The sequence below is a fragment of the Dromiciops gliroides genome, chromosome 2 (genome assembly GCF_019393635.1).
Source record: "Dromiciops gliroides isolate mDroGli1 chromosome 2, mDroGli1.pri, whole genome shotgun sequence".
In the NCBI taxonomy this organism is placed as follows: Eukaryota; Metazoa; Chordata; class Mammalia; order Microbiotheria; family Microbiotheriidae; genus Dromiciops; species Dromiciops gliroides.
Window position 1 is genome coordinate 52967197 of NC_057862.1, and position 23839 is coordinate 52991035.

Here is a 23839-nt window from a genome sequence, read left to right on the forward strand (position 1 = left end):
ATGAAATAGAGGACTTCCAAACATTCCTAATGAAGAGACCAAAACCAAGTAGATATTTTAAAACACAAATATGGGAGTCAATAGAAACAAAGAAAGGTAAATACATTTAAGCAAGTGGAAGGATTTATGTGAAATGTTTATAATCCAATGGGGAATAAGAGACAAGTATCCTCTTGGAATCCTAATGTACTCAAGGGCTTTAGGGGGAGTAAATATGACAGAGGGCCTCAGAGCAGTTTGTTCTATTTTGATGATCTAAGAGAAAAAAAAGTAAAGGGAAAGAAAAAGGAATACATCAAGGAAGAAAGGGAGGGAAGGAGTGGAAGGAACAAGCTAAAAATAAACCTCATTTTCATCTGAACTGGACAGAGGAGGATGGAATACTTATACACACAGATTTGGGCACATAACTACATTAAATTCAACAGGGAAACATAAAAATAAGGAAAGGGAGGTCAGGATTAAGAAGGAATGAAGATACAGATAGATATTAGAAATAAGCAAAAAACTTATCTGGAGGGAATCTCTGATCAGAAAGATCATGAAGGAGGGAATAAAAGGAAGGAAAAAAAGGGTAAGAAACTGTGATTAGAGAGCAGGTGAGGAGAAGAAAAGAGGAGCAACAAAATGGAAACAAAATGCAGACTAGTACTGAGTGCAGTGCTGTCTCACCACCCTTTTCTTTATAAAGAGCAGGGGCCAAAGGAAAAGAAAAGCAAAAACATAATCTCTAGGATAGAAGAAAGCCCACAATTAACAATCATAACTGTGAACATAGAGAGGGTCAAACCAGGACAGTAACAGAATCCAACAGTATGTTGTTTACATGAAACACATTTGCAACAGAATGATTGACAGCATTAAAAAAGGACTAGAGAAAAATCTATTATCTTTTAGTTCAGGAATTTTTAACCTGGGATCCATGTGGGTGGAGAAAAACTTCAATTACCTTTTTTTTTTTTATTTTTATTTTTTTAGTGAGGCAATTGGGGTTAAGTGATTTGCCCAGGGTCACACAGCTAGTAAGTGTTAAGTGTCTGAGGCCGGATTTGAACTCAGGTACTCCTGACTCCAGGGCCGGTGCTCTATCCACTGCGCCACCTAGCTGCCCCTCAATTACCTTTAACTGAAACCTTGTATTTATTTCAATTATTGAGAAATGGTATTCTGAGAAGAGATCTCTACATTTTGCCAGACTTCTAAAAGGGATCCATGACTGGGATCTGTAACAAAAAAAAAAGGTTAAAACCCCCATGCTTTAGGTAAACTCAAAAAATTTAAAGACGCAATTATGATCTCAGACAAGGCAATAGTAAAAATAAACTTAAAGAGATAAACAGGGAAATTTCATTATTTTTATGGACACTATAGACAGTAAATTCATATCAATACTTAAAATAGATATGCTGAATGGAATAGCATCTAAATACTTAAAGGAAAAGGTTAAGTGATTTAAGAAAGCAATGGCGAAATTATAATAGTCAATGTAACCCTCTCAGACCTAGACAACTCTAATCAAAATATAAGAAAGACATTAAGATCTGAATATTATCTTAGCAAAATCAGTTGTCTCTAGGGTTAATTAATAAGGAAAGAAAGGCATACACACATTTATTTATAGTCCAGGAATGAGGTAATAAAAGCCTGCACCAGCATAGTAGTTGTGTGAGTGAAGGGAACATATGGGAGATATTGTAAAGATAAAAAATTACAAGATTTGGCAATAGATTCAAATAGGTGGGGTGAGAGAGTAAAAAATGATACCCAGCTTGTGGGCTTGAGTGAAGGAATTTCAGAGGACACTAGGGTTTAGGAGAAAAGTAATGAGTTCTCTTTTGAACATGTTGAATTTGAGAGGCTTATGAAGCAATTCAGAATACTGAATAGTTAGTTGGTGATGTGCGACTAGAAGTCAGGAGATAAAAAGATGTGACCTGCATAGAGATGATACTTTAACCCATGGGAGATGATGAGATCACCAAGTGATTTCACAGTTAATGGGTATGACCTGGATAAAGAACCAGTAAAGGAGACAGAGAAGGATCTGTCAGACAGGTAGGAGGAGAATTAAGAGAGGGCATCAAAAGAAACAGGAAAAGGACTCACATGGTTCAAAAATATTTTTGTAGTGGCAAAGAACTGGAAATTTAGGGGTTCCCATTGGGGAATGGCTGAACAATTGATGGTATATGAATACAATGGAATAATATTTTGATACAAGAAGTGAAAGGAATGGTTTCACAGAAACCTGGAAAGATTTGTATGAACTGATGCAGAGTGAAATAAGAACTGGGAGAACAATTTATGCCAATTTATGCATTGAAAACAACATAGTAAAGAAACACAACTTTGAAAACCTTAAGAACTCTGATGAATGCAGTGACTGTTCAAAAGACCAGTGATGAAGCAGGCTTCCCACCACTTAAGAGAAAGATGATACATTCAAGATACAGAATAATACTTACATTTTGGACTTGGGCAATGCAAGAATTTGTTTTACTTGGATATGCATGTTTGTCATAAGATTGTTTTTCTTTTTCCCCCTTTGAAGAGGGAGGGAGAGGGAAAGAGAAAGAGAGAGAGAGAGAGAGAGAGAGAGAGAGAGAGAGAGAGAGAGAGAGAGAGAGAGATTCTTGTCAATTCTTTTTAAGTTAGATATTTTTTAAATTCCCTCTACCAAAAAAAAAAAGCCTCACATAACTATTTTGAACAGTTGTATGCCCACAAAACTGACAGTTTAACTGGATGACTATCTACAAAAAATATAAAATATCCACATTAACAGAATAAGAATTAGAATAATCATAACCCAGAAAACGAAATGGAATAATAAATTAACTTCCAAAGAAATCCCCAGTACCAGATGGATTTAAAATTAATTCCATCAGACATTCAAAGAATGATTCCATTATCACATTGATACGAGGAAAAGAAAGGATCTTACCAAATTCCTTCTATGATACAAATATGGTCTTGGGGGGGGGGGCAGACAATGGAAGTTAAGTGACTTGCCCAGAGTCACACAGCTAGTTAGTGTCAAGTGTCTGCGGTCAAATTTGAACTCAGGTCCTCCTGAATCCAGGGCTGGTGCTTTATCCATTGCGCCACCTAGCTGCCCCCTCAAATATGGTCTTAATACCTAAACCAGGGAGAGTCCAACACAGAGGAAGAAAATATTAACTAAAATATTAACTACAGCAATATATCAAAAAGCTCATGCACTATAAACCAGTTGGATTTATATCAGGAATGCACAGTTAGCTCAATGTCTAAGGAAACCCAAAACATAATAGGTTATAGTAATTAAAAAACAAACAAAAAAAAGGTCACATAATTATATCCATAAAATGCAGGAGGAAAAAGCTTTTTAACAAGATTAAGGACCCATTTCTCTTTCTTAAAAAATAGTAAAAAGCAAAATAAATGGATCATCACTTAATGTGATAAATAGTATTGTGTGTAAAGTTGTCAGTGAGGCAAAAAGACTAGGAACAGAAACAAAACCATAACCCAACCCCATAAATTTAGGAACCAATGAAGGTTTATTGAGTTCCCCAGCAAAGGAACTCCACCCACAGAGGCAGAGACTCCCTGAAGGAACAAAAGGACAAAGCTTATAAAGGTTTCAGTTTAGGCAGGAGGTGAATTAGGTATGGGGTACCTCAGGACTGCACAGGCCTGTTGATGGGCAAGTAACAGGAAAGGCTCTTTTTCAAATTAGCTGTCTCTTGTAACCCTGACCTAATAGGTCTGTCCTTAATAGTAAGTACAATATCAGTAAGGAAGGTTGTAAAATACAAAGTCATGGGCAAGCTAGAGAAACTGCAGACAAAATGGGGTAGTTTTAGCTTTCTCAGCTACCCACAGAATCTAAAACCAGGAGCCAGTATTAAAAGTAATAGTGATAAAAGATATTCTTATCCATTAAGATCATGGGTGAAGTAGGGATGTATGTTACCATTGATATTTGACATGGTGCTAAAATATGAGCTATAAAAATAGGACAAGTAAAAGAAATTGAGGGAACAAGGGCAAAGAGGAACAGAAGCTTTCAATTTTACACATATGATGGTCTGTGTAGAATACCCTAGCATGACAGTTTAAAGGTTAATTGAAACAATAACTTTAGCAAAGAAACAAGATATAAAATAAACTAACTTAAACCATTAGCCTTTTGATATGTTACCAACAAAGCAGAAATAGACAAATTCTATTCAAAATAACTACAGAATGAATATATATACATATTATATATATATATATATATGCATATTACATACTTCATTTGAGAGCTGACCTATTAAAACCCATGCAGGAAACTATCTGAATTTAATATTAAAAAACTTTATAGAAATGAAGGCAGAACTAAATACTTAGATATTAATTTCTCATGGTTGGGATGTGCCACCATAATACAAGTGACAGCACCATCTCGCTCGATTGTGCCACACCAATCAAACTACCAAAGGATTACTTTAGAGAGAGGGACAAAATAGCAATAAAATTAATCTGGAGCAAGAAAAAGTCTATATTCCCAAGGGAAATTATTTTTAAAAACAACATGATAAAAGGGAACATAACACTTTATCTCAAACAATACTACAAAATAATAGTTATCTTGAGTAAGGACTTACTATTCATATGTGTGTGTATGCATGCGCGCGCTTGTGTGCATATTTATATACCTATATGTAGATATAGATATGTCTGGATATAAAGAGATTATGTCTAGATATAGATATATCTATGTGTACATGTGATATCTATATCTTCATACACACACACACACACACACACACACACACACACATATAGAAAACAGTCTGGCAGAAATTAGGTTTAGGTCAAGATTTTACACCGTATACCATAATATACTTCAAATGATACATAGCTTAGATATAAAAGGTCATATATCGTCAAGGAGCAAGGAAGAAAATAACTTTCTCAGTTATAGATGAGGAAAAAGCTCTTAAACAGAATAGAAAGGGTCATAGAAGATGAAATGGACCATTTTGATTAATCACATTGCAATATTTTTGTACAAACAAAACCAATTCAATTAACAGTAGAAGAAAAATAACTAATTAGAAAAAATATTTGCAGCATATTCCTCTAATAAAGGTCTCGTTTCCAAGCTACATAAGGAACTGATTTAAATACATAAGAATGACAGTCATTCCCCAATAAATAAACAAATGATTAAAGGATATAAACAGTTATCTAAGGAATAAATCTAAGCTATCAATAGCCATGTTAAAAATGCCCCAACTCACTACTAATAAATAAAATGCAAATTAAAATAACTCTGTTATTCTGTCTCATACTGTAGCAGATTTTTAAAAATATCACCAAAAAAATAAATAACTGTTGGAGGAAAAACAGATACACTGGTGAAGTTGTGAATTGGTCCATTCGTTCTGAAAAGCAATTTAGAACTACGTCCCCACAGTTACTAAATTTCGCATACCCTCTGACATAACAATAACACTTCTAGGCATATATCCCAGTATTTTTGTTGTTGCAAAGAACAGGAAACAAAAAGAAGGAAAGGTTGCCCATCAATTGGGGAACAGCTGAAAAAACAAGGTATATAAATAGAATGCAATTATGTTTTCAGAAATGACAAAGGGAAAGGGATAGTTTCAGTGAAACTTGGAAAGATGCACAGTGAAATGATCAGAACCAGGAGAAAATTTATACAGTAACAATGACACTAAAGGACAGATGATGAAGCATAATACCCACCTCTGGACTGTAGGGTGATACATTCAAGGTGCCAAATGAGACATCCATGGCAGATGTATGGATTTGCTTCTCTTGACTGTGCTTATTTGTGACAAGGACTGTGCTTTTCTTTTTAATGTGGGAGGTAAGGAGAGGCTGATAGTATTTGCAAGGGAAAAAAAAAAAGAAGAAAAAGAGAAAAAGGCCACTGAAGTCTTTTTTAAACGCAGAGAAGAAAACAAGTTCAGAAGGAAACACAGACAAGCAGGACAGCTACAAAAGTAACATATTTGGGGGCAGCTAGGTGGCACAGTGGATAAAGCACCGGCTTTGGATTCAGGAGGACCTGAGTTCAAATCTGACCTCAGACACTTGACACTTACTAGCTGTATGACCCTGGGCAAGTCACTTAACCCCCGTTGCCCCACCCCACCACTAGGATATTGGATTTATCGTGTTTAAAAAACAAGCAAACGACAACAACAAGCTGTGCCTAATAGAGATTGGCCCCAACATTTGATCCAGTGACACTGGTCTCCTGGCTGTCCTATGAACAAGATAATCCATTTCTTGGCTCTGAGCAGTCTCTGGCTATCCCCGGCCGCACCCCCACCCCTCCCCTGGCCCATAATGCTCTCACTCCTCTGCTCCCACAACTGATCTACATGGCTTCCTTTAAGTCCAGACTAAAATTCTGTCTTTACTAGAAGTCTTCCCCAATCCCTCTTAATTCTAATGCCTTCCTTCTGTTAATTATTTCCTATTTATCCTGTATACAGCTTGCTTTGCATATTGTGAATGAGCTGTTTCCCTGGTTGGATTGTAAACTTCTTGAGGATGAGGACTGTCTTTTGCCTCTTTTTGTATCCCCAGCATTTAGCCTGGCACATAGTAGGCTCAGTAATTGTTTAGTGATTGATTGATAACTGTCTTTCTGTCCTATTTCGCATACAGGAATGTTTCTTAGTTCATTAAATTCAGGATTTTTAATATTTAAAAGAAAGCTGCATAGAAGACAAAACTTTTTCAGGCTGAAGCAATAAGACATGAATTTTTTAAAAGTAATTAATTTTAAAATAGCTTTAAACACTCTAGGAAAAAGTAATCATCAAAACTATGAGGTTTTTTAACTACTACCCTCACGTCAACTTATTAAGACTAATGAGCCAGTTTGGGCTGCTCCATTATATCCAGCCTTAACCTTTACAGAATAGTTAATATTTATGAGTATTCATAAGCATCCAATAAAGTGGAAAATCTGCGTGGATTTTTAGCTGAGATTTATAGGAGTCCAGTAATCTATTACCCTCAGACCACAAGGGTATACAGTCCCTGAGTAGGTGTTCTTCCAAATCAGCTAAAGCCAAGTGAGTTCAGCAGAGAGCTCTGGCTTTTTTCTTATTCCGCTTTTCTTTTTGACCTCTAATTCAATTTAATAAACATTATCAAGTGTATATATGGGCAAAGCACATAACACATATCTTCGGTTTTTCATTGTTTCATTGTCCTCATCTTTACATTTGTCATGATATAAGGAACTGTGAACCACATACTTTAAGGTATTTGGATAAAAAGTACTGCCTGCTGGCAAAAGATAGTAGGTGCTCTCATTAGGAGTTAGTAATTATGAATGAAGAGCTATTAAATGAAATTCAAAAGGGGTAAAGCCATTTTTACAATTAATATAATCGGGCCTTATGTCTAACTTAATTTTTGAAGATCTCTTGTCCCTGACCTCTCTCTAAAAATAATTATGGACCACAAAAATTTTATTTTAATTTCTTACAGATGGTGTTCGTGTTGCCTCCTCAACAGGGATAGACCTCTTGCTCCTTGATGACTTCAAACTGGTCATTAACGATGCAACATATGACGTTCGACCACCAAAGAGAAGTAAATAGTTCTTTTATGGGGTTGAGGAAACATATGGAAGAGGTATTTTTGAAAGATTATGTTTCATATAAGGAAGTTTCATGAATAACCTCAAGGAAACAGACTGTTTTAAAAATTGAGTAATTTTTACCTAATTTTAGAATGTAATTCATTTTGAGAATTTGTGTCATCCGTGTTCTTTGTACCATGCTAGTTCTGAAGATTATATTAGTTTGTACTTATTTAGCCAACACCTACATGCAGTAACACATTTCATTCATGTAGCATTATTCTTGATGCACTCTTTTACACAAGTTGAATATTCCAGATAACCCAAGGCTCTTTAAAATTCCGGAACATCTTTACCATCTTGGATGAAAAATCTTTCTAAAAGGCATTATATGCTTCCTTACCTTCTGGTTTCCTTACACTGGGTATACCCCTACCTAGACCAGTCCTTAGAAAACTCTAACAAGAAAGAAGGTAAGGACCTGATTATAACATTAGAAAGTTATCCATAATAGATGCTTGGCAATTATTGAATGAAAACAGAAAGGAATATACATATTTCTCAGTTGCATATGGCACCTGTATAAAAACTGAAATTGTTCTGGAGCATAAAAACCTTACAAATAATGGAGAAAAAAATTTCCTTGGATCCCTCTCCCCCTTTAACTATTGCCATTCATGCCTCTGCAAATCCAATTCTCTGTTACTATAATCTACTGTCTTCACTTCGTGGAGCTGGAAGAAGTCATGAAAACATGCTGAAATTCAACTGGGTTCTCAAGGCGGCAAGGCAATCTCACTCCTTCAGCTGATTTTCTTTCCTATTCACCACAGTAGCTGTTCCATATCTTCTCATCTATCCACAAGCCTACCACAGCATCCTTTCCTCATATTCTCTTAGCTGAGGATGTCACTTTGTACTTTACTAAATAATTGAAACAACTTTCTGAAAGGCCCCCCCTTCTCATCTTGCATCTCTCTGACATCATCCCCTTACCAACTTCTTCACTCTGTTTGAATTCAGGTCTTCCTGACTCCAGGCCCAGAACTCTGTCCACCGCAGCACCTAGCTGGACTTGAAAATGGGACTCTCTGACTCTGAAGCCAGATCTCATGTTCTTGTGTATCCAGTGTGCCACATTGCCTTACCTATATAGCATGAGTAATTTCTTTGATAAGAAAATACGGGATACATTAAGGACCAAATAACATCAAGAAAGAATAAAATTTATTCTATTATAAGCAGCAAGGAACTACTAATTACCAAAGTAAAGTCAATTCTTAATAAGTTGTATGTACAGTCAAACTTGTAGATACAAAAATTAAAAAGAAATTTAGAAGAATCAAATGAAAAGATACGATATACAATTAAGTCAATTCCAATCAGATTATTTTTTTAAATGTTTTACTTCCTTTTGTTTATACATCACCGCCGTATCCCTTCCCCTCCTTTATAACAAAAAATAAAATTAGTTGAACAAAACTAGCCAACATATCAACCAAGTCACATATTATATGCATCATTCTAAATCCACCTACTCCCTCACTTCTGCAGAGAAAACCTTATCTGTTTAAAATACTATTGATGAGACAAATGGAAATAAACACTCCATCACCACCACAATCTCTAACTGTTCCTAAGGAAGGGAATTTAGCCCCTATAAGTCAATTGTCACAAAGAAAAGTCCAGAGGAGCTCAGAAATTGTCCTTAACCAGCAAATACTTGGATTTCTTTTCAAGAGATATCAGCTAAGAATAGTGCCAACTTAGAACATAAACTCATTTGTGAAATTTTGGGAAGGAGAATGGTGGAAGATTGTAAAACAAAACAAAAAATGGGGGAAAAACAAGTTTTCAAGTTTGTTGAGATCCAATGAACAAATACATACTTTCATTATTTAAATATTAGACTAGAAGGAGGACCACAAGCAATGCAAAACATTGGTCAGTATTTCCCTAACAAGGGTCTATTGACAGTGGAGTCAACAGTTAGGATGCTAATATCACAGTCCCTAATGAACTTTTTGGGAGGAAGCAGAAATTGCATTAAACAAAACAAAAAAGGAAAGAGCAGTTGGATTAGACTAGGTATACACAGAAGACATCCCTGCTGGGAAACAACACAGTTTAAGCATCTTGAGGGATTGATTTTGGAGATAATCTGAATTAGGGAAGGATACCACAGTCTTGGAAGAAGTCATAGTCTTCATACTTTTTTTTTAATCTTTTTTTGTGTGTGTGAGGCAATTGGGGTTAAGTGACTTGCCCAGGATCACACAACTAGTAAGTGTCAAGGGTTTGAGGCTGGATTTGAACTCGGGTCCTCCTGAATCCAGGGCCAGTGCTCTATCCACTGCACCACCTAGCTGCCCCCATCTTCATACTTTTTTTTAAAAGACAAGAAAAGATAAGTGGTTACTGACCCACATACCTGTTTCTTTTTTATTTAATTTTTAAAATTCTGAACTTAATAAACATCCCCCCAAAATGAGCATTTCCATTAGACAAAGTAGACTGTATATGGAGCTGTGATCTCTACTCCATACTACTTTTTAAAAAGCATAAAGTGAGTCCAACCTATTGCTTAAAACTACTCTGCTAATCCATCCTTCTTTTCTCTTGTGAATTTTTTGAAATGTTTCTTTAACCCTTAAAAAAAAACAACACTTGTTAGCTCTGCTTTCCCTCTCAGTTCCCACCTACCAATTATAAACAGAAGGGGGAAGAATCCTATCCCACTGAGAACAGATAAGCATAGGCAAACATTTAAACATCCAGATCGTAGCCATGTCAAAAACTGTACGTCTTTCCTCACCTTGAGTCCATCCTCTCTCTTTCAGGAGATAGGAAACATGCTTGATCATAGGTCCTTTGGACACAAGATTGGTGGCTGCATGGATCAGAGTTCTCAAGTTTTTCAAACTTGTTCTTTATGTGATTGTTGTGATTTAACCAATTCTCCTAGTTCTACACAATTTGCTCTATCTCAGTCCATATTTCCCTTGATTCTCTGGAAATATCTTTTTCATCATCTTTTATGATTCACAAATACTCTGTTACATCACATAGCACAACTTGTTCAGACATTCCTAAATGATGGGCACCCCCTTAATTTCCAGGTCTCTACTTTTTTTTTGTGATTCTTTCTCCCTCCAGTTTTAACTCTTAGTCTCCATTTTAACTCTTTCCTATCCCTACATCTTTTTCTATTGGGTTTGATGTATCTGTATACATACTTTCTGTGTAAACGTGTGTGTGTTCAGTCCTCCATTCTCCATTTAAGCAAGAATGAATTTTGATTAATAACCCACACCCTCACCTCTTCCTCCATGTTTTGTATACTCTTTTCATGCATCTCAGTTATGAGGTACAGTTGTCTACTAGTATATTCTTTCCTTTACTTGCCCTTCTCTTCTGTCTTAAATCCTTCAGAGCAGAGCCAGTCTACCAGGGGTTCTCTGTTTTGTTTTTTTATTTAGCTAGCTCAGTGCCCTTTGAAGACATGTTATAGTTTGAAGAGATACTTGTTTCTTCTCCCTCATCAGAACATTTGTCCTTCATTGTATGCCTTTTCCAATTCTTTAGAGAACACTACCTTTACAGGTTTCTCTGCAGTACGGTGTTTGTATTTTAAAGTTTCTAGTCAGCCCTGGTCTTTTCATTAGGAATGCTTCAAAGTCCTCTTTCCCTTAAAAGTTCATTTTTCGGGGCAGCTAGATGGCGCAGTGGATAGAGCACCGGCCCTGGAGTCAGGAGTACCTGAGTTCAAATCCTGCCTCAGACACTTAACACTTACTAGCTGTGTGACCCTGGGCCAAGTCACTTAACCCCAATTGCCTCACTTAAAAAAAAAAAGTTCATTTTTCTCCTCTCAGTTTTGCAGGTGAGTTATTCATCATTCATGCCACGTCTTTTCCCTTTTGGAATCATGTAGGTCCAAGTTCTCCTCATTTATCACAGAAATAACCAGGTCTTGTGTTATCCTGACAAGTTTTTTGTTGTTTTGTTGTTGTTTTGCTATCTTATGGAATCACTGATTTCTTTTGGTCTGTTCTAACTTTTAGGGATTCCATTATTTGGGTAAGATTTAGCACTTTCTCTTTTAAGCCATTTATTCTCCTCCCTACTCTTTCTTCCAGAGCTCTTCTTTAATTTTTTTAATCTCTTGGTTCATTTCTTCTGTGTCCTTGTGAAAATCCATTTTTTTTCTTTGAGTCTCAGTTTGCAGTTCCTATGGAGTTTTTTCCTTCTAAATGTTTTTGTGTATATCTGTATCTATTAGAATTCTTTATAGAATTGGTATCATTACTCATTTATATAGTTGTAGTTCCCAAATTGGAGCATATTGTTTCAAGGCCAGGCTCTGCCTTCTGTTGTGCTTCTGGATGAGGTGGTCAGTCAGTCATGCTTGGTCTCAACCTATGCCACCTGGGTTCCTCTGTTGACCTCTTTCTGTCTTCTAAGGTCAGAACCTCCTAGACCTTTAAGATTCAGAGCACTGACTCTTCAGGTTCCTGTATGACATCTTAGGACATAATGCTAGGGACTTTGAAATATCTAGGACTGGGTATGTCTTCGTCTGAGTATTGCCATGCTCAGGCTTGGTTGTAGCCACTTCCAGTAACTTCCAAGGTCCATGGTTCTCAACCACCTTGGGGCCAATCGAAGGTTATAAGGTATGTCTGGCCCATCTCAGTTTATCCTGGGGGGTTACCATTTAATTTGCCTGCACTGGCCCTGGCATTTGTGGCATTAATCCATGGGCTTCTGGCTCTTGCGTGTGTATGATGGAAAATGGCACTGAAGTCTCTCACTGCATTCCTGCATCATTGTTCTATTCTGGTGCCACGTTTAGATTTTTAGTGGAGTAGATTTGTGGGAGCTGGGATGCTGCTGCCATTCAGGAAGTAGTCCTGAGCCAGAAGTCCCCATGTACCAGCTTTCCATAGCTCAATAATATTTATGAAAATAATTTAGTCAGAAAGAGAGAAAGGATATGCAAAATATTTATAGTAGATCTTTTTTGTAGTGACAAAGAACTGGAAACTAATTGGAAATCAATTGGAAAATGACTGAACAAATTATGGTATACATATGTACCAGATTATTGTTGTTCTATAAGAAATGGTGGAAAGGGGACAGTTTAAGAGAAAGCTGGAAGACTTATTATAAACTGATTGCAGAGTGAAATGAACCAAGAGAACTATTTGTACGATAACAACATTGTTTAAAAACAATTTTCTTTTTTGTAAAAATAATAAACCTGTTTATTTAAAGTTTTGAGTTCAAATTTTATCCCTCCTCCCCTTCCTCCCCTCCCCCATCCCTGAGGTGGGCAAGCCATCAGATATAGATTATACAAGGTGCGGTCATGTTAACATTACCACATTAGTCATTTTGTACAAGAAAATTTGAATAAAAGGAAAAGTGAAAAATAGCATACTTCAGTCTGTGTTCATCGATATTAATTAGTTCTTTCTTTGGAGGTGCTTATCATTAGTATGCTTCATCATTAGTCCTTGGAATGACTTGGATCATTGTATTGCTGAGAATAGTTGTCTTTCACAGTTCTTCATCAAACTATATTGCCATCACTATGTACAACATTCTCCTGGTTCTGCTCACTTCATTATACATCAGTTCACACAAGTCTTTCCAGGCCTTTCTGAAATCATCCTGCTTGTTATTTCTTATAGCACAAAATTTATTCCATCACCATCATATACCATAGCTTGTTTAGCCATTCCCCAACTGATGGGCATTCCTTTGATTTCCAATTCTTAGCCATTACAAAAGAGCTGCTATAAATATTTTTGTACAATAGGTCTTTTTCTCTTTTTGGGGGATGTCTTTGGGATATAAAACTAGCAGTGGTGTGCTGAATCAGAGGGTATGCACAGTTCTATAGCCCTTTGGCATAGTTCCAACTGCTCTCCAGAATTGTTGGATCTTTCTACAACTCCACCAACAGTATATTAGCATCACAGAAAAACAAAATTTTCAACAACCCAAGAACTCCATTCAAAGCATTGACCAACTGACACAATGACCATTGATCCCAGAGAACCAGTAATGAAGCCTTCTGTCTACCTCCTTACAGTGAGGTGATGAGATAGGTACAAAATAAGACATATGTTTGGGTTTGGGGGGTTTTTTGGACATGATCAATATGGGAATTTGTTTTACCTGTATTTTTGTTAAAAGGCTTTTTGTTTTTCCACCCCTCTCCACCTCCCCACATCAATTGTTGGAAAGAAAATAGGGTTTTGTTCATTGAAAAACATATTTTTTAAGGAAAAAAGAATAAAAGAGGGATTTTTAAAATCATTTACACAAACATCAAAGGCATCTTTGAGGAAAGTATAAGAATAGGGAGCTTTCATAAGTGATCTCAGTGTACCACATTTTTAGTTACAAAACTGAATGAGAAGTAATAGCAATTACAAGATCATATCATGCTTCTTGCTTCTTGCTTATTTAAAATAAGGATTTGAATGTGGAGACTAAATGCAGGCTTAAAGGCTTCAATAAGGTGTCTCCCCATGCGTATGTTATACAAGATTCCTTGAAAGATGACACAACAAAATAATTTTGTTTGGATCTGATGATGAACCTCAAGAAAGGCATTAAAATAGGAGATGTGTAGGGGCAGCTAGGTAGTGCAGTGGATAGAGTACCCGGCCCTGGATTCAGGAGGACCTGAGTTCAAATCTGGCCTTGGACACTTAACAATTACTAGCTGTGTGACCCTGGGCAAGTCATTTAACCCCAATTGCCTCACCAAAAAAAAAAAGAGGGTGAGATGTGTACTCACTGAAGGTGTTTCCTTCCTTTATGGGGAGTATCCAGCACAGAGCCCAAATGGAAAGATATCCACATAAATGATAAGGCCCTTCAGATACTCCTGCTGCCGCTACATTGTGCTGATGTTATTGAAACCTTGGGACACTACAAAGCTTCCCAAAACACTTGAAACATTCCACCTAATTGTCCACATGGGGAAAAAATTGGACAAAAAATTCCTATTCAGATGGACAACCTCTGTAGCTGCTCCATCATCTCATATTGTTGGTCAGGCATTGAACTGGGTCTAGAAATGAACAGAAGAACAATGAGCTGTTTTTGCTTTGGGGAAATTGTGTTGTGCTTTTAATAAATGCAAGGGTTCTCCTTGTATTAAAAGCCCATTTTTAAGCATCAATAGTATTCAGATGTTGGGTGATCTGTGCCTGAAAGGTCATATAGTTGCAAAAGGATTTAAAGTTGTAGATCACCCAAAGGACATTGGAGAGACATGTAGTCAGCATGAGTATTACCCATGAAAAAGTGAGCAAGAGGCTGGAGGGAAGGGATAGAAGAGGGTTATCTGACTGCAGAATGAGAGAGGCCAGCCACACATAAAGAGCAGGGACAATAGACAGCCCACATGCTGCCTGTGGTCCACCGGATTCAGGAGAACTAGTGGCCACAACCCCACCCCACTGCCCAGTTCTTTGGGTGGATGCTCTGTAGAGGATTTACAAAGGAAGTGAAGATCCACGGATAATGAGAAAAAGTATCTAGGATATGATCTGCCCATCTCGGGAAGTACCAGCGACTGGGGTGTCCCTCCCACACCACACACACACACACAATCCTATGTAAAACTTCATAGAAAGATGGGCTTCTGAAGGCTGAAAGCACAAGGCCTTGGTGTGTGGAAAGAACAGCATGAAGTGTTCACTAAGAGAGGTGACGAGCGGACAGTGGGCAGTTGGACCACTTGTGTATCCAGTAACTGACTTCTGTTCTTAGTTGTTTCAACTTTGTTAAATGGCACCCAGTTCAGCATATTATGCGATTGCATCAGAGGCGTAGTCCCTCAATCAGTGCGGACAGCAGTCTCTTTAACCATAATTTAGACGGTGGCCAAAAGATGGGCTACTCTGTGGCCGACCTGAAACTCTTGAATTTTGACTTACTGGGGGTTCATGAATTTATTGGTGTGCACTTGTTACAAGGATGTGCAGCCCATCCATGCTCTCTATCAGATGCTTGTTCATGTCTTTCTCTAAATCCTCTGAGAAGCCACACAGTGCTAAAGGCCTTCTTCTGGTTCTTTTAATATTTTATGGGTACCCAATTACAGCCCTCAAGCCATCCATCTGTGATCTGAAATGTAAAGATCCTTTAAATAGTTTCCTCTTAGAAGGTCACCACAAGGGAAAATAACCAATAAAATATCTGAGTCACAAGGAAACTGTACATATATATGTTAATAAGAACCAAGGTAGTTTCAAAGAATTATTCCTGATTCCAGCTGCATTAACTCTTGACTGTTATTGAATAATAAAAATAAATGTATTGTTCTGAGAAGGCTTATCATTGTTGATATCATTTTTAGTAAACAGCTTAACTCTGACTCATCTGGCTACTGAGAATAACCACGGTAGATACTATTGTCAAAAACTCTGAAATGGGGGGAAAAAAAAACAAAAACCTGTGAAATGTTCAAATGTTCACCAGCAAAGGTTTGGTTTGTCACAGTGGACTTTAAGGCAAAAAGCTTGCATAGAACTGTGAACCCTACCCAAAAGATGCAGAAATAACTGCTTTAGATTGAAGATATACTCAGAAATGTCCCTCACCTTGCTTTCAGACCTCCTAGGCCATGAAAATGCAGCCACGCTGAATGATGTGAAGACGTTAGTCCAGCAGCTCTACACCACGCTGTGCATTGAGCAGCACCAGCTGAGTAAAGAAAGGGAGCTCGTGGAAAGATTAGAAGATCTCAAGGAGCAGCTTGCTCCCCTGGAAAAGGTGACTGTCACTGTGTGGCCCGCCCCTCCCCAATGCAGACTCCTCTAGAGGGGATTGGGCTGAGCCTCGGGAAGTGCCTAGGGAAGGCCCACCAAGGAACTGAGGAGTAATGGCGTGGGAGTCTGATGATAGAGCTTTGAGTATTTTAGTCCAGCTGTGCTACTTTTAATGTAGGGCTGGAAATAAGATTGGTAAGGAGATCTCGCAAAGTTTTTTGTTTGTTTTTGTCTTGCCTTGTTTTGTTTCTGGAGAGGCAGTGTTGCCTAGTGGATAGGACAGCGGGCTGGGAGCCAGTTCAGAGCCTGGCTCAGACACTCACTAGCTCAGTGACCCTGCCTGGCCACTTAGTCTCTCTGGGCCTGTGTTTCTTCATCTAAAAACGAGAGGGTTGGATTGGATGATATCTAAGTATCCTTCCAGATCCGAGTCTCGGATCCTGTGACTCTAGCCGAGTTATCTGCGCTTATAAGGCACTTTCCCAAGTGCTCTACACTAAGAATTTTCAGAAGCAATAGAAATGTCAAGAGATGTGAAATTTAAGTGGAGGAGTACTGAATTTCTAGCCTCAGAATGTACTTTTCAACTCAGAAGCGACCTTTAGTTTAATCCCTTTGAGGACCGTTCTCCTTATAGGTTTGAGAGATACAACCGCTATAACCTTTAAAAGGGCTCCTTCCCTTTATTTAAAGTAATTTTATTTTATTTATTTACAGCCTGAACAAATGACTAGTAAGAATAATTCCTTTTCTATCTAACAAAAATAACACACAGACAGGATACTTTATAGAGAGCTGGGAAAGGATCCTTCGGCTCTGCCCCCGTAGCCTTTTCAGAAACCCAACAGCTACACTAACCAGATGATGCTAGTTACTCCAATGTAAGGTGTGACGGGCCCCCAGGAAGAGCTATGGACACAATATTGAAGTACAGACCCGGGGTTACTAGAATTGAGACCGACCTTGTGCCCCCAACCAGGCATCCCTGTCCCCTGGGTGATCACAGAGCAAGTTACACTTAGAAGAATAAACTGGGTCTGTATCAGAATGCTACTTACCTGTTTGTCTGCTCCAGGTTCGGATTGAGATCAGCAGAAAAGCAGAGAAGAGGACCACCTTGGTGCTATGGGGTGGGGCTGGCCTACATGGCCACACAGTTTGGCATTCTGGCCCGGCTTACCTGGTGGGAATACTCTTGGGACATCATGGAGCCTGTCACCTACTTCATTACGTATGGAAGTGCCATGGCAACATATGCCTACTTTGTAATGACACGGCCAGGTGAGGCTCTGGAGCATGTGCTCGTGAAAGGTTTCAGGTTGGAGACTTTGATTCTCCCCAGAGCAGTGTTAGGGAGCATGCTTGCCTAAGAACCTCTTGTTGGTCACGGTTTCCCCACCCTATGAATGCCCAGCTGGATGAGAAAGTGCTAGACTGTCGCTTTTGGGACCAGCCAGGTTATCTAAGTCTGATCCACCTAATGGATACGGTAAGGAGTGCCGATGATGACTATCCAAGGCTTTGTGCTCCTTGGGGACAGGGGATACTGATAGCCACTTCAGTCCTCTGGGAATGGGGTTAGTGGTTCTACAAAGGATGTTAAGGTTGGGACCTCCTACTTCTGAAACAGAAAGAGTTGATTTGGGGGGGGCGGGGCATTGAGGGTGTGAACTTGCCCAAGGTCACACAGCCAGTAAGTGTCAAGTGTCTAAGGCTGGATTTGAACTCAGGTCCTCCTGAATCCAGGGCTGGTGCTTTATCTACTGCATCACCTAGAAAAATCAAATCTTGGGGGGGCAGCTAAGGCATACCACAATTCCACTGCAAGAACAGGGAGCAGTCAATGTTATTTAATTCTTCCATCAATCAGCAAACATTTCATTAAGTTCTTGCCTGTGTAACACACTATACAAGGTCCTTGGGATACAAAGAAAGGTCAAAACAGATCTTACCCCCAAGGAGCTTACATGTCTTTTATTTATAGCCTGTAAATAACTCTGTACATAAAAGATGTACAGAGTAGATGGATGATTACCCAAAAGGGGAAAGTTCACGTGACATGGGTGACTGGGTAAAGCTTCCTGCAGAGTAGTGTTTGAGCTGACCCTGGCCTTGAAGAAAGCAAGGAAGAAGTGAAGAGCAGCCCTTGTGGGGGGGAATGGGTGACAGCCAGTATAAAGAGAGATGGAGCATCCCTTCAGAGGAACAACAAGGAGGCTAACATTGTGGGAAGGGGAGTAAAGTGTGAGAAGACTGGAAGAGTAGGACGAGGCCAAGACGTAAGGAGCCTTGAAAGCCTTGAAATGAAGACTTCAAGTTTGATCCTGGAGATAATAGAGAGCCATGGGAATTATGGAGACGGAAGTGAAGAGGGCAGAGCATTCTCAGAATCGAGTGAGTGGACTGGTTTTCGAGGGTGGGGAGTAGGAAGGAGCCATTATATAGGGAGAGATTGAAGATTAGTGAGAGAATGGAGACGACAGTAGGGGACAATTTGCTGGAGAGGGAAGTGGGTTTTGATCAAAGGTACAGGTAACTAGGAAAAGAGCTGCCTCTTCATCAGAGACTGAAGAAGAAGAGGAGTCTTTGGGGAGGGGTGTCAGAGGAATGTGAGATGAGGAAGGGAGGAGACCCCTTTCATCCTCCTAGAAGTTGGCCTTTGTGGGTTGTTTTCTACAAAGTTTGTAGTAACAGACGGTAACCTTGAGGACAAGAAATATGGAAACTAGTTTCTGACATTCCCCAGTGCCTAGCACATAGTAGGCACTTAATAAATATTTCTTGAATGAGCAAGTAATTGTGTGTATATGTTTTATCACCCTCGCTAGCCTGTCAGCTCCTGGAGGGCAGGGACTGTGCCCTTGATGGTCTTCATAGTTTTCCAGCTAAGGCAGTATCATGCTAATGGTACAGACACAAGTGCTGTTTTGGTCCTCAGTGTGTCTGTCACTGCAAGCTCGTGCACCCCCAGACAGGTTGGCTACATCCTTAGGTGAATGTAAGTGAATAGTATTCCTCAGTGCGACAGACAATACCCAGCAGCAGAGCAAAGGTTCCTGAATGCTGACCTTCATTTTTGGCTGACATCCCTGTTCCTATTCAGTAAACAAACCTTTGTCCTTGAGCAAGTCCTTTCCCCTCTCTCGGGTTAGGGGCCTCTGATACCCCTTCTGGTCCTAAGTGATGATCTATCCACTGTCCCTTGCCCATTCTGTTCAGATCCCCAGCATCCTCCCCGACACCCATGTCCCCGACCTCAGAGTCATCCTGGAATAATCCTCCTCCTTCTCCTCCCTTCAGTCCTCATCATTTTCCAAGATTTGTCTCTGTCTTCCACGTTCAGATTCCTTACCGTGGAACTGAAGGCCCTTCACGGTGGCTTCAAGCCACTTTCCGGCTCTAGCTTTCTTCACATGCATCCTCTATGCCAGCCACACTGGATTGCCATTGCCCGAGACATCTAGTGCCTCGGGTGCCTGGCACTGCCATATTTATTCTCCTGTCAAACTCCTCCCCTTCCTTCAGGGCCTAGCTCAGATACCTCCTCTCTCCATGCAGCCTTTACTGATTCTTCTCACTTCCGAGCTAGAAGTGAGCTGCCCTCCTCTGAAGACAGAGAGAGGTTGGCCCACTCATCACATTCTGCCCTATAGTTACTGATAGACGTGGTTTTTCTCCCGTAATACATCATAAGTTTCCTGGAGGCAAAGACAGTCCATGTTTTAATCCCACAATTGGCGTGCCTTGGACCTATGTTTATTGTGTGAAATGAATGAACCACGGCTTCTGCTGTCCCCTAATGCTGCTTCTATGGCTAAGTGGCATCGGTGTACAGAGCATCAGGCCTGGAATCAGGAAGACGCATCTTCCTAAGTTCGAATCTGGCCTCTCACATTTACCAACTGTGTGACCCTAGACAAGTCACTTCACCCTGTTTGCCTCAATTTCCTCATCTCAAATGAACTGGAGAAAGAAATGGCCAACCACTCCAGTATCTTCATCAAAAACCCAACGGGGTGGGGATAGGGAGCCATGGAGAGTCAGGCACGACTGAATGGCAACAAATGCTGCCTACTCTAATTGCTAAATTCTCTTCTTACCACACATCTTACATACTAGAGCTGCTGCCAACTGGCTCAGCAAATCCTATTCTATATGAAAAGATGCTTCCCTCACAGCTTATCTACATTCGTTGCACATAGTAGGGATAATCTAAGAAAGATGTAAAAGAATCAACTAGAAATGAAATGTCCTTTTATTTGCCTCCCAACCTATAAAATATTTAAATTACACATAGTTAAAATGTCTGCCCAACTTCATTTTTCTAATCAAATGTCCAGAATCTTTTGAGTAAAAATATAAAGACGTGCAAAGAAATTAATTTCTGCTTAAACAGAATTGTTTCCTCAGTATTTCCTTGTCTGCAAACGAATCCATGTATTGAACTGAACACAAGTCCTTCCCCTTTGTCACATATGCTCCACATCAAATTATAGGACTTCCAGTCTCTTTTTTGTGACCTTGGGCAAGTTAATTTCTCTGGGCCTCCGTTTTTCTCATTTTTATAATGATGGGACTAAGGACTTTTCTGGCTCCAAAATCACCAGATAACTGGTAACTTAACTCTCCAAGCCTTTTCTGTATGCATAGTTCTAGAATAGCAGCTTTACTGCCCCCATGTGGCAAAACACAGAACAGTCCCCTAGGTACAGCTGGGAAAAACAGGTGTGCACAGCCCTCATTTCTGCCTGCCAAAGAAAATGCTGTCTACTGTACTGTGTTTCTTATCACTATACATAGCGTTTCACCCAACTTGTCTTGAATGATACCCATGAAGCGATAAAATCCTCCTCCCCCCGCCCCGGCCCCAAGCAATGTCATTTCACTTCTAAATTGGTGCTGGAATGTGTGTTGGTGCATTTAATGAGTCTTCGGCATGTGCCACATCTGCCTGTTCTAAAGAGGCTTTATGACAAGGTCCTTGAAACCTTAAAATTAAAGAGATCATCACACACTGTCAGAATACATCTTCAGTAAATCTTTAAAAGAAGTTCATCCTTGTACTGTGGGAAATGAGGCTGGAAAATGAAAACCAGAATTGACCTAAAAACTAAAAGAATTTAATTCAATATTTGTGGGTTTGCATCTTCTGGTGTGCAATCATCGCCTAGTTTTGCTTTGCACACAGATCTAGAGCAGGAGGGCGATAGAACTGTAGTGAAGGGGAAGAGAGACCTTTCACCCAAAGTTCAGGTGTGTGGAATTTGATCCCGACCTAAAATACCGCTATCCTAATAAAGTTATTGCTATGCCTTCTCCATCAGCTCACCACTCACCAGTGTTCCCATATTGTCAATAAATATTTAGAACCCATAACACATTGTGTACCATATGTGTGCATATGTATTTATATAAATTATGCTATTTGTAATAAATATATAACATTTTCAAATATAAAATATGAAAATCAAATAAGTAAAACAATTATGGAGTGCCTACTTTATATGAGACTCAGCTAGGTATTAATAATTCAATTCCTTTTTTTTAATAGGAATATGTTTACCCAGAGGCCAGAGACAGACAATACCTATTATTTTTCCATAAAGGAGCCAAAAAGACACGTTTTGATCTAGAGAAATACAATCGACTCAAGGATGCAATTGCTCAGGTAATAGAAGGTTCTGCAACAATAAAAATGAATACATGCTAACCCCTAACCTATAGTCAATAATCTGTGTTCTCCACAAGCACCAGAAAGTCAAGAGGTTCTAAAAGAAGAGTTTTCCCTATAGTCAGTCCATCAACAAGCATGTATGAAGTGCATACTATATGTAGGGCACAGTTCTGTGCCCTAGAGATTTAAGTACTATACATGAAACAATCCATATTCTCCACAAATGTCCGTTCTAACAGGAGACACAACAAGGACATGTGTAGGGGGAGAGAGAGTAGTGTCTGCATCTTGAAGTAAGGGGCATTATCTGAGAAGAAGTAAAGAGGGAGTGGATTGTAGGCCTGAGGAACAGAAATGTGGTGAAAGGCTGGAAAGCTAAAGAGAGGAGTTTACATTTGATTCTTGAGGGCAGAGGAAGAAGCCAGTAGAGTTGATTAAGGAAGTGACATGGTCAGTTTGAAGCTTCAGGAAAATCACTTCACCTGCAGTGTGAAAGATGGATGGAAGTGGAGAGACACTTGATTAAGTCAGGCGCACCAATTATGTAGTCGCAGCAGTCATTTAGATAAGAGATGGTGAGGGCTTTAACTAAGGTGATAGCTAAGTGAGTTGAGAGAAGGGTTCGGATTTGAGACACGTGGTGAAGGGAGAAACAGCAAGATCTGGCAGCGATTGGATACATGGGGCAAGAGGAGGTGAGGAGTGTGGAATACGGCTGACGTGAACAAACCAGAGACTACAAGGATGGTGGTGCCTGTGACAGAAATAGAGGTTAGGAAGTAGGGGGTGGCTTTACAGGGACATTTAATGAGTTTAAGGTGTCTGCCAGGACTTCCAGTTTGAAATGTCCAATAGACAATGGGGTAATGTGGGCCTGAAGCTCGGGGCTGGATAGATAGACCTGTGACTCAGCTGCATGGAGAAAAATAATGTAAACCCATGAGAGTAGAGAGAAAAGAGTGGAGGGCCTAAAATGGAGCCTTGAGAAAATCCCTAGTTAGTGGGCATAATTGATGCTGAACCAGCAGTGGAGACTTAAGGGACGATTAACATGGGAGAACTAGGAATGAGTAGCCTCACAAAAACCCAGAGGAAGGTGATCAGCAGTGTCAAAGGCAGCACACAAATGGAGGAAGATGAGGGCTCTGAACAAAAGAGCGCGTCATATTGGCAATTAGGAGAACATCGGGTAAGCGTTCAGAAAGAGTAGTTTCAGTTAAAAGGATAAGTTCAAAAGTCAGATTACAAAGAGTTGAAAAGGGAGACAAGGGAAGTGTGGGCAGCAAGTATAGACAGTGCTGCATGGAGTTTGGCTGAGAACGGGAGGAGGAATGTAAGAAAATCACTTCAGGAGATCACAGGGTCTAGTGAAGGTTTTTTAAGGATGGAGGAGCCTTGAGCATGTTTGAAAGCACGGAAGGGACCAATAAATTAGAAGTTGAAGATTCAGACGAGAAAGGGAGTGATCAGAAGACAGGAGAGGCTGGAATCGACGACGCATGTAGGGGGTTGTCTTCAGCAAGGAGGAGGGCTGTCTCTGCTAGAAACTGAAGGAAAGAAGTAAAACAGAGGAGATGGTAGCAAGGGGTTTGTTTGGAAATAAGGAGAAAGGCTTCGATTTTCTCAGTGAAATAAGAGGTGAGATTCTCAGCTGAGAGACAGTGGGGGAAATGGGGAAGGCTTGAGAAAGAAGTTTGGACAAGCTTTCGGGGATGACACAGGGAATCAATGGGGGAAAGCACAAGGATTGCTTTGCTGCAGTGA

The 23839-nt window shown here is 39.5% G+C and overlaps 1 protein-coding gene across 1 annotated transcript in view; it reads left to right on the top strand.

Moving 5' to 3' along the window:
- Window positions 1–23839, top strand: part of MCU (mitochondrial calcium uniporter) — a 177274-nt gene that overhangs the window by 149532 nt on the left and 3903 nt on the right. The window contains 5 exon segments of the mRNA XM_043988666.1: window positions 7513–7617; window positions 16245–16405; window positions 17477–17533; window positions 17535–17679; window positions 21951–22069. Of these exon segments, the coding sequence (XP_043844601.1) occupies window positions 7513–7617; window positions 16245–16405; window positions 17477–17533; window positions 17535–17679; window positions 21951–22069 (587 nt within the window).